The sequence below is a fragment of the Canis aureus genome, chromosome 3 (assembly GCF_053574225.1).
Source record: "Canis aureus isolate CA01 chromosome 3, VMU_Caureus_v.1.0, whole genome shotgun sequence".
Lineage (NCBI taxonomy): Eukaryota > Metazoa > Chordata > Mammalia > Carnivora > Canidae > Canis > Canis aureus.
In genome coordinates this window covers 50,001,459-50,012,512 of record NC_135613.1, presented here as the reverse complement: position 1 = coordinate 50,012,512, position 11,054 = coordinate 50,001,459, and the positions used below count along the sequence as shown (strand labels likewise).

Below are 11,054 nucleotides of genomic sequence, written 5' to 3'. Positions count from 1 at the left end.
AAAAAATCAAATGTCATGTTTCATTGCTGTGATGGGGGTAAGGAAAATTCTGTAATGGGGAGGAATTTGCTCCCTCGTTGACCCTCCAGCCAACTCTCCATCCCTCTATCATTCCAGGGTCCCTTTGCATGTTCTACATTTAAACAAAACAGCTGCATTTTTATAAAGCAGGATGATTTCCATCTTCCCTAATCCACATTTCTATGCCCTGGTAGGAAAAGAACTCCAAACCTGAGCCCCCCAGCAGGGCCCCGGCCCCCCAACCACCCACTGGTTTCTGTTGTCCACAATGCTCATAGATCTACTCTGTGCCTTGATCTCCTGGAACCATAAACAAGAAATGGCAATACCAGGCGTAGGTTCCTTTCTGCTCTGAAATGCTGAATTTGAACCCCTTAACTGTCAGCATCAACTCTCTGTAAAAGTGGCTTGTTTTGGTTAGAAATGCTAGAATGAAATTTGGGGAATCATTCCAATTAGGAATCCCTTTTGGACTCCACTTTTACTCAGGTTCAGAGGAAATTGTCTCTCTTTGGATGTCATAAAAAAGAAAAGGGGATCCCTGGATGGCGCAGCGGTTTGGCACCTGCCTTTGGCCCAGGGCGCGATCCTGGAGACCCAGGATCGAATCCCATGTCGGGCTCCCAGTGCATGGAGCCTGCTTCTCCCTCCGCCTGTGTCTCTGCCTCTCTCTCTCTCTCTCTCTCTCTCTCTCTGTGTGTGTGTGACTATCATAAATAAATAAATAAATAAAAGGTCAGGGGACTCCTGGGTGGCTCTGCAGTTAAGCATCTGCCTTTGGTTCAGAGCGTGATCCTGGGGTCCAGGATTGAATCCTGCATCGGGCTCCTTGTGGGAAGCCTGCTTCTCCTTCTGCCTATGTTTCTGCCTCTCTCTCTCTCTCTCTCTCATAAATAAGAAAGAAAGAAAAGAAAAGAAAAGAAAAGAAAAGAAAAGAAAAGAAAAGAAAAGAAAAGAAAGAAAAGAAAAGAAAAGAAAAGAGAAAGAAAGAGGGATCCCTGGGTGGCGCAGTGGTTTAGCACCTGCCCTTGGCCCAGGGCGCGATCCTGGAGACCGGGGATTGAATCCCACGTCGGGCTCCCGGTGCATGGAGCCTGCTTCTCCTTCTGCCTATGTCTCTGCCTCTCTCTCTCTCTCTCTCTCTCTCTGTGTGTGTGTGTGTGTGTGTGTGTGGCTATCATAAATAAATAAAAAATTAGAAAGAAAGAAAGAAAGGAAAGAAAGAAAGAAAGAAAGAAAGAAAGAAAGAAAGAAAGAAAGAAGAAAGAGAAAAGGTCAGAGGTGATTTTTTTTAATGGGATTATTACCTGGTAACTGAAAAGTGTCCCTTTATTGAGAATTCTTACCAACCCTGCCCCTTTAAGATGGGAAATAGCACTAGTATAGTAGCATTAAAAGGAAGGCAATCAGGCTCAGGAAAATTAACTGATTTCAACTGAGCCGGTGCAAAAGTTAATTCTATTTGGGCATTTTCACAAAATATTGCCTTCAACCTAGCCTATGACAAATACAATACTACCTAGAGATAGTCACAATTCTGGTTTCTGTAAACTAACCTGCTCAGCTCTGCCCCACTGAACACTGGACCCCCTGCTAATACCATCCCATACCCTCCTATGAGTCTCTTTGCACCAGGAGTGAGTATCAGAGACAGAAGGTCAGAAAAAGAACGCTCTGCAAGCAACAGGGGCTACACATCGACAGCGGAGCCACACTGTACTCACTGCCTGATTAGCCCAGACATCCAGAACAACTTAAGAGTAATGCAAACCCTGCTTGCTAAGTTTTGTGCAAAGTCTGATTAGCCACTCTCCCAAAATTATTATTGCCTTTCTACAGCCAAAGTATTAACTTTCTACAGCTAACATTGTAGGGGGAGCACCCACTCTCGCCTACTGCCGGCAAATGCAGGGCTGGTGTCCCAGAGGAGAAGAAAATCATCCAAACGAAAGAGCTCAAGGCTCTGACCTCCACGCCTACCACCCACCTGTTGCCCTGAATAAAGAAGGACAGCACAGGATCACCTCTGCCATTGGCTTTCATCACCTTCAGACAGTTCCCATTTAGGAAATTGTAAATGCGGATCTTGCCATCTGCACAGGCACTGATTACCCGGAGGAAGAGTAGAGCCACGTGGAGCACTTCCCTGGAAAGGAACAGAGCAACAGGCAGTACATGTCGGCTGTCAAACTGCTGGGGTTTGTTTATAAGCTTGGGGTATGTTGTGGGCATGGCTGGGAGGCTTTGGTCACAACTGCCCTGCATGTGATGTTTGCCATCATTTCATAATTCTGGATGCAAACCTTTAACCTTCAAGACATGGTTGTGCCCTCTCCTCCCCTTCTGCTGTAAGTTTTCCACCAATCTGGTCGCAGTGCCACAGGATAGCAAGAAGCAAAGGCTTAGGTCATGGGTTTGTGGGATTTTTTTGTCTTTTGTTTTGTCTGATCATAGATTATCACATATTTCCTCTTACAATTTGGTTCCTACCTGCTGGTTTCTACAAAAGTCATGCAGAGTAGTGCTTGATGTTTTGATTACTTTTCAAGCAGCATTTATAGATAAAGAACAGAACAGATGGGAAAATGATCATCTTTATATGAAGCAAAAACCTGATATTTCAGCAGTTTCATTGAGGGTCTTAAATTGATGGCTTCTGTTCTTTCAGTGAAATATCCCAAAGGAAAATTGTTCCCAGGGATGAGAGCTCCCTTTTGTGGTAACCAGCAGAAACAGAGAGAGGACCAGGAGGCTTAGATGCCTCCAACAAAACCTTCCTACCACGGCTGTGGCCAAGTGGGACTCCAGGAGTGTGGAATATTCAATTCTGCAAAATACAATTACCCCATTCCTGTTAAGGATACTATAAAGTTGAATTTGGTGCCACCAATTTGTTAGATCTTATGTGCAAAGCAAGTCCTTTGATATCTGCCATCTGTACCCATCCAAGTCCATCCATGGCCCAATTCATGTGCTACCTTCTCCATAAAGTCACACTTTATTTCCATTTCCCCTTTCCCATAGACACATGCACAAACCTCAGGTACACTGTTAGATTCTCTTGGGCAGAACACATGTCTTACTCATCTTTGCATGCCCAGCACCTAACACAAGTCCTAGCCCATAGAAGGTCCTCAATAAATATCTGTTGAAAAGGCAAGTGTCAGCTCAAGTTTCAGAGTATGATCATTGATACAGTAGATTCAAAGAATGACATCCACCCCATACCATTTGGCCTTAACCCTGAATCATATCTAAGGGCCAGATTAAGACGTTTCAAAGCCCCAACTTCTAGCAAAACAGAAACAACAAAGACTTTGAAAGGCAGCAGCATGCTTAGCATGTTAAAGGACAACAAAAAGGCCAATGTGGCTCATGTGATAGATCAATCAATCAAATGATGACTCACTCCACAGTGTAAAATAAGTATAAGAAAGTCCAACAAAGTTCTAGTTTTATTTTTAAGATGGAAACATAAAGCATTTATTGGTGCCTTAAATGCATCTTAGTCTACTTGTAGGAAAATCCAGAGCTAGGAGAGATACCCTATGATAGAAGGGTTTGCCTCTTTCAAAAGTATCTATTTTGATCTTGCAGAGCTAGACCTGCACTTCTCATAGGCTCCGATGACATTTGGTAGTTCAGCCTATACCATTATAGCCTCGTGATGGAAAGCATGGGCTCTGGGATCAGAAAACCTGGGATCAAAACTTGATTCTACCACTTACTGACTGTGTAACTTTGAGAAAGTACCATAACCTCTCAGTCTTTAGTTTTCTCCTCTATGAAAAGGGGTTAAAGGGCAGCCTGGGTGGCTCAGCAGTTTAGCACCGCTTTCAGCCCAGGGCATGATCCTGGAGACCCAGGATCAAGTCCCACGTCAGGCTCCCTGCATGGGGCCTGCTTCTCCCTCTGCCTGTGTCTCTGCCTCTCTCTTTCTGTGTGTGTCTCTCATTGAATAAATAAATAAAATATTTTTTAAAAATGAAATGAAAAATGGAGGGTTAGTGATTTCTGCCTCAGAGGACTGCTGTCAGGATTAAATTAATGAAGGCACCTTTCAGACAGCCCAGTATCAACCCAATAATGATTATTATGATCCTATCATAGCCCAGTCTCCTTTCAGATTTTATCTCACCCTAGAAATAAGTCATTTCTTTCTTAAGTCTCCTTTTTTGTTCCTTCTTTATCAAAAGACACTGCAGAGAGTGATGTCAGGAAGAATAGTGGAAGGAACTCCAAAATCCTTCCACAAAACCCTTCCATAAAAGCAATGAAAAAACTAGCAAAAACTATCACACTCAATTTTTTCAGAACTCTGGAAAATAACCAAAGGCTTACAGCAACCCAAAGAGCACTCAGACAAAAAAGAATGGCTTTGTCCCAGTACAAAGAGTGAACTTTTGATATATTGACTTACCCGACATGGTCCCATTTCCAACCCCCAGCTCAGTGGTAACCATGAAAATAACAGCCCACATTCCTGGCACTAGAGGAAACAGAACAAATTTCCTTTACAACAAACTTCCTTTACAGCCTCTCTCAAGGCTTCCTGGAAGACTGGCTCAAGAAGTTTGTCTTTATTTTGCCATAGTAGGAACTCACCCAATGCTAAAGCCACTAACTTGGCCGATGGGGGGAGGGGGACAGGTGGAGGGGGCACAGTATTCCTTGAAATCCTTCATAGGCAATTATTGTAGTCACTGCTGCCTAAGGCAATAGATATCCATTAGATCAAACATTACACTAACCAAAAAGCTTTAAAGTTAAAACCAGGAAATAAAATGTCCATAAGGATTTTGAAAAGTTCAGGCATATTCTTGGGACTCTATGTGGCCATATACAGGGTTGTACACATGCTGAGGAAAGACCTGAAAAAGCCCTAAGCTCTCACTCTTAGCTGACCTTAATATTCTCCACAAGCAAAAGTAAGAGCAGAGTTGTAAACTGTCTGGCTGATTGAAAGTTTCCCTCAACAGGCACACAGAGCTCCTTGGCAAAGAGTGGGAGATATTTTACTTCCAGGTGTTCAAATAAACCTTATTCCAGTCAGTGCACTACCCAGCTAATAGAATAGAGGTTTCAGCAGTCAAACAAGACACCTATACAGACTCACTAAACAAACACACAATAAAAAACACAACCAACCCTGGGAATGGGGAAGAATATGATTTCCAGAGACATCATATTAAAATATGCCAAACGCCCAGTTTTCAAATATATATATATATAAAGCATAATAAGATACTAAAGATTATAGAGAGGAAAAAATTTAATCAATAGCAACCATCTACAAGGAAGCCTAATGGTTGGACTTTCAAGACAAAGACTTTAAATCATCTATTCTAAACATGTTCAAATAGCAAATACATGTCTACAAAACTAAAAGAAAGTATGAGAATAGTGTTTCACCAAATAGAGAATACCAATAGAGTTAGAAAATACTTTTTAAAATGTTCAAATAGAAATTCTGGAGTTGAAAACTATAATAACTGAAATGAAAATCCACTAGAGGGACTCAACAGCACATTTATGTAGGCAGAAGAAGCAAAAGACTTGAAGAGGGGTCAATTTAGATTTTCCAGTCCAAAGAACAGAAAGAAAAAAGAATGAAGACCAATGAAGAGAACCTCAGAAGCCTGTGACATCATTAAACATCAACACATCATACTAAGAGTTCCAGAAAGAAAGGAGAGAAAGACGCAGAAATATTTGAAGAAGTAATACCCAAAAGCTTTCCAAATATAATGAAAAACATCAATCTATAAATCCAAGAAGCTCAACAAACCCAAACTGTGATAAAGTTAAGAATTCCACATCTAGATCTATCATAATCAAACTGTAAAAAGCCAAAGTCCAAGACAATATTGAAAGCATCAAGAGAGAAGCACCTCATCCCATAAAAAGGATTAACAACTGATTTTTCATCAGAAACCAACAGAAACTATGGAGTCCAAAGGCAATGAAATGACATACTCAAAGTGTTGGAAGGAAAAAAAATAACTGTAAACCAAGAATTCTATATCCATCAAAAGCATCCTCAAAAATGGAGAAATTAAGACATTCACAAATAATCAACACTGAGAGTTCATACTAGCAAGAAATGCTATACAGGTTCCTTCAGGTTGGAATGAAAGGGCATTAGATAGAATTCAAATCCACATGAAGAAACAAAAGAGCATCAGTAGAGGTAACTACCAATGTAAAAGACAGTATAAATGTGGGGTTTTTTGTTTAAAAGTCTTTTTTGGGGGATCCCTGGGTGGCTCAGCGGTTTAGTGCCTGCCTTTGGCCCAGGGCGTGATCCTGGAGTCCCAGGATCAAATCCCACATCAGGCTCCCTGCACGGAGCCTGCTTCTCCCTCTACTTGTGTCTCTGTCTCTCTCTGTGTCTCTCATGAATAAATTTTAAAAATTAAAAAAAAAAACATTTGGATCAAGAAGACAGAAGGAAGACCCTTTTCTTCAGTTCTTCTTCCACCAAAGGACAGATAGCATGACACCTACATTGTATTCAAAAGTTGGGTAACAGTCCCATCGTTAGATCCCTCCAGCAAGGCAATCTGCAAATTGGTCCTCATTACCAATCAATTAGAAACATTTATTGAGCACTTCCACATGCACACCACTACTACAGTTGAGTGGAAGAGGGGCCTCACAAACAAGAACACTGACCATGTCCTCCCCATGTCTATGGATTTGCTGTAACTGTGAAGGTATCAAGGACCAATGTGAATGAGATGTTGAGGTTGTCATTCAATGGCAATAGAATGGTCTGAGAAGGTCTCATTGCTGAGGTGGAGTAGGAGGCTCCCAGGTTGACAGAATGGCTACCAAACTTCGAGGTTTGCTGGGAACAGGTTCTTTTCCAATACCTAAACTAAATCCTACAGAATCGTGCTTGGAAGGTTTTAAAAACATATAGTTAAAATTTTCAGGTGATGTCATAAATATTGACTCTTTCAAGTTTTGATGATCCAGATAACATGCTAAGAGGCTTACTGGTCATCACATAAAGGTTGGATAAATCACGGAACAGAAGCCCTGCCCAGCACACGCTCATCAATAATGTAGTCATACACCACCAAGAGTAAACATACACATGTATACTCAAATCCCCTCCTACCTCCCACAAAGTCAGCGTGTCTGCTCAAGAGGTTCTTACGAAGATATGAGGAAATCTAGGGCCATATTTTACTAAACAACTATCCCCAATAGATCCCCTAGAAGATCCATTTATACTTTTAATCAATTAAGATAGTATTTTGTTTCCCTAGAGTTTTTAATAGTGCACTCAGGGAAAGAAGCACCATTTGTAGTGTATAAGAGTGACATAGCCTATAAACCCATGGCCATGGCAGAACCATTAACTGACCACAATATCCTTTCCAAACAAGCTCAGATGTGACCTCAGACTACTTCTTAATTGGCTCCAAGCAGCCACCACCACTAAATTGGGATTGGAATTGTAAAATGAGATCCATTTGCTGTCCTAGAATAAAACGTAGCCAACATGGGGCACCTGGGTGGCTCAGTCAGCTAAGCATCTGCCTCCAGCTTAGGTCATGATCCTAGAATCCTAGGATTGAACCCCATGTCAGACTCCCTGCTCTGCTTCCCCCTCTCTCTCTGCTCCTCCCCCCGTTCATGCTTTCTCTCTCTCAAATAAATGAATAAAAGCTTAAAAAGAAAGAATGTCACCAACAGACTCAGATGAAAGCTCCTTTTTCAAGCCCTTATTTTTAAAACTTTGGCACTTGGATGATTTTAAACCTTTGTGAACATAAGCTTCTTGGGGTAAAGACCAACTCCAAGTATTTTGTTTATTAGAACTGGCATTTTTGGGGACAGTTCTGCCAATATTCATAAGTTTGGTAGACAACAGATATAAACGTATCATGTGTGTCATAAACATAACATTTCAATAATTCCTCAAAGTCCACATCTAGTACTGCTATTTCTTAAGAGAAATAAGTGACAGTGGGAGATGAAATGGCCAAATGGGGGCAGAGTGGGGATAAGTAACAGGCAGAGGGGACAAAAGGTCAGCAGAGAGCAGAAGGGACCAATCTGCCAAAAACCAAAGTGTAGGCTATGAGGGAAAAGGCTTTCCTGGTACCTACTTTGGATGCTTGAAGGCCATGAGGCACCGCTCATACTTTCCCACCATGCTCCAGGCCATGACCAGGCCATCAGCACTTCCCGAGAGGAGATGCCACTGGTCAAAGCACAGGCACTTCACGGCTCCCTCGTGGCCACTGAGAGTCTGCAAGAGAAGATGCCTCTGTTTCCAGCCCATCTTCAACTCAGATTGCGAGTTCTCCAAGGGCCAAAGCTGAAGGATTCTTTAGGTGAATTGCAAAGCCACACTCTGCCAATCCATGACTACCACTCACTTGGTATTTACCGGAGACAACTTTACTTTTGTTCTAATAAGGCCAGTGGTGTCCATGCCTCCCTCTCTCCAGAGCTCTCTTCCCATTGAAGAAAGAATGTGGTCAGGGAGAGGCCTTGCTCTTGGTGGATCTGTAGCTGGGAACAGGTCTCATCTTCCTGGAATACTAGAGAGGGCCAGAATTCACCACCCTCTGCTGCCACAAGGTGTAGAAGGTGTAGGGCCAGGCATTCCATCCTCAGTTCCTTGCCAAGGACCAGAGGACACCTGGGGTATCCCTGCACCTGTAACTGCTGGTTAGACCATGGTGACAACAAGATTGATGGGAAAAAATCCACCACCCAGGCCAGCAGATTCTCACTGTGCTCCTGTGCTCCTGGCACAAATGTATCTCACCACCACCCACTAGGGCCAGGGGGGTTTCAAACCCAACATTTTTGTGTGTGTGAACATTCAAGCACTTCCAAGACAGCCAATGTTCTCTTTTCACCAGAGGGTGAGGAGAAAAACCACTGTGACTTTGTTTGTTCCCTTACCCCATGCAAGAGTTGGGGTAAAATGTTCTAGAAAAGGAAGTCAGTTTACCTCTGCTATTAAAAGACCCTGAACCCATATATCATACCGAGTCAGAATGTAGCCTTCTACCACCACCTCCATGAAAACGTGGGTCACGTGATCCCTGACCCTCCACTGACTCCAAATGGCCCCCTTTGGTGGAGGGCAAGGAGGAGCTTCCACATCAGCTCTTCAGGATCACCCTTTTGGAGACTGTAAGTTGATAGCTTTAGGGATTCTGGGGAGCTCCATGGGGGAGGCCATAAGTCTCATCCAGTCCATCACCACTAGGGTGCCCCTTCCCCCCACAACTTACTTCCCTCTCACCTTTACTAGCTGGGCCATGACAATGTGCCACACTTTGACCAAGCCCCGCTCGCAACTGCTCACGATGTAGGTGTCGTTGATCCTGGTGGCCAAGATGGGGTCTTTGTGTTTAAATGTCTTCAGACACTTCCCTGTTTCTATGTCCCACTCTGAAAGGGAAGGGAAGGGGAAGAAAAGGGGCATGAAGGCAGGTTAAGGTAGAGTTCCATACCCCATCACAGAAGCCAAGCCCATCAAGTCAGACCCTAGAAGGCCATCACCCAGCCCAGCAGGCTCACCAACAGCTCTGTGTGCCTCCAACTAGAGCTCCCGACCATGGGCCCCTGGGAGAGCCAGCAATGCACACACCTTGCCTCTAAACCTAGAATTTTGTGTTGGGGTCCAAGTGCTAGACAGCTCATCTCTAATAAGCCTCCTTCTTGAGCCTGAAAACTACTTGCTATTGAGTGGACTCCAAGAAAATCAAGGCATGTGTTCATGGCATCATTGCTTCCAGACACTATTCTCCTGACTCACCCTTTCTACCCCCCAGAGAAAAGAAAGCTATCTATCCTTATTTACATTTTAAAATATTTCTGAATCTGACTTTTGGATTTTACTAACTGACAGATTGCCACAGCTGGGGGCAGGCTTAATGCTGCTTCTATATAGATGGTGCTGGAGCAACTGTCTAGTGTACTGTAAGTGTTGGGAAGTATGAAAGTAGAAAGGTAGGTAGGAGAACAGAGCTTAAGGAAAAAACTGAAATTAGGCACCAAAAATTCATCAGGCCCAAAGCACCTCTCAGGCAACAGGATGCATAATCTAAGACAAAATAATAACCACAGCTGATACTTAACCTATAGCACTTACGAGCCAGGCACCATTACAAGTGCTTGACATGTATTAACTCCTCTTCACAAGACAATTACTATCATTATTCCCCACCACACAGATGGGGAAACAGGCATAGAGGGGTTCAGTAACCTGGTCAAGATCATGCAGATCTTGATAGCAGATCAAGATAAGCAGATAGAGCTGGGTTTCAAATCCAAAGATTCTGGATCCAGAAGCCATGCTCTTAACCACATACATTAGATTAACCCTAACATATAAGAATGTTTTTCTTCATATATTTTTACATATCCATTAGCCCTTTTATCCAATTAGAAAGAAGAAAATTGAGAGGCACTTGGCTGGCCTAGTAGGTGGAGCAAGAGACTCTTTATCTTGCGGTTGTGAGCTTGAGCCCCACATTGGGCATAGAGATTACTTAAAAATAAAATCTTCAAAAAAAAAAAAAAGGAGAAAGTTAGAAGATAAATTAAAAGAATCTATGGGGCATCCCAGGTGGCTCAGCGGTTTAGCGCCACCTTCACCCCAGGGCCTGATCCTGGGGACCCAGGGTTGAGTACCACATCAGGCTCCCTGCATGGAGCTGGCTTCTCCCTCTGCCTGTGTCTCTGCCCCTCTCTCTCTCTCTCTCTCTCTCTCTCTCTCTCTGTGTGTGTGTGTGTGTGTGTCATGAATAAATAAATAAAATCTTTAAAAAAAAGAAAAGAAAAGAATCTATGGGAAGGTGCCCTTGTTTAAAAATTTAACAAAGGGCGCCTGGGTAGTTCAGAAGCCAAGCATCTGCCTTTGGCTCAGAGCATGATCCCGGGGTCCTGGGATCAAGTCCCGCATCAGGCTCCCTGCATGGAGCCTGCTTCTCCCTCTACCTGTGTCTCTGCCTTTCTCTCTGTGTGTGTCTCTCATGAATAAATAAATAAAATCT

General features: G+C 43.1%; 1 protein-coding gene across 5 annotated transcripts in view; it reads right to left on the bottom strand.

Annotated features, from left to right (window-relative positions):
- FBXW10B (F-box and WD repeat domain containing 10B) overlaps positions 1 to 11,054 on the bottom strand; it is a 35,819-nt gene that overhangs the window by 7,587 nt on the left and 17,178 nt on the right. For 4 of the 5 annotated variants that reach the window (XM_077892562.1, XM_077892560.1, XM_077892559.1 and 1 more), the window contains 3 exons: positions 9,299 to 9,447; positions 8,145 to 8,287; positions 2,009 to 2,167 (listed from right to left, as the gene is read on the bottom strand). In XM_077892562.1, coding sequence (XP_077748688.1) covers positions 2,009 to 2,167; positions 8,145 to 8,287; positions 9,299 to 9,447 — 451 coding nt within the window. The remainder of the gene's footprint in view (positions 1 to 2,008; positions 2,168 to 8,144; positions 8,288 to 9,298; positions 9,448 to 11,054) is intronic. The other variant, XM_077892561.1, reaches the window with a different exon arrangement.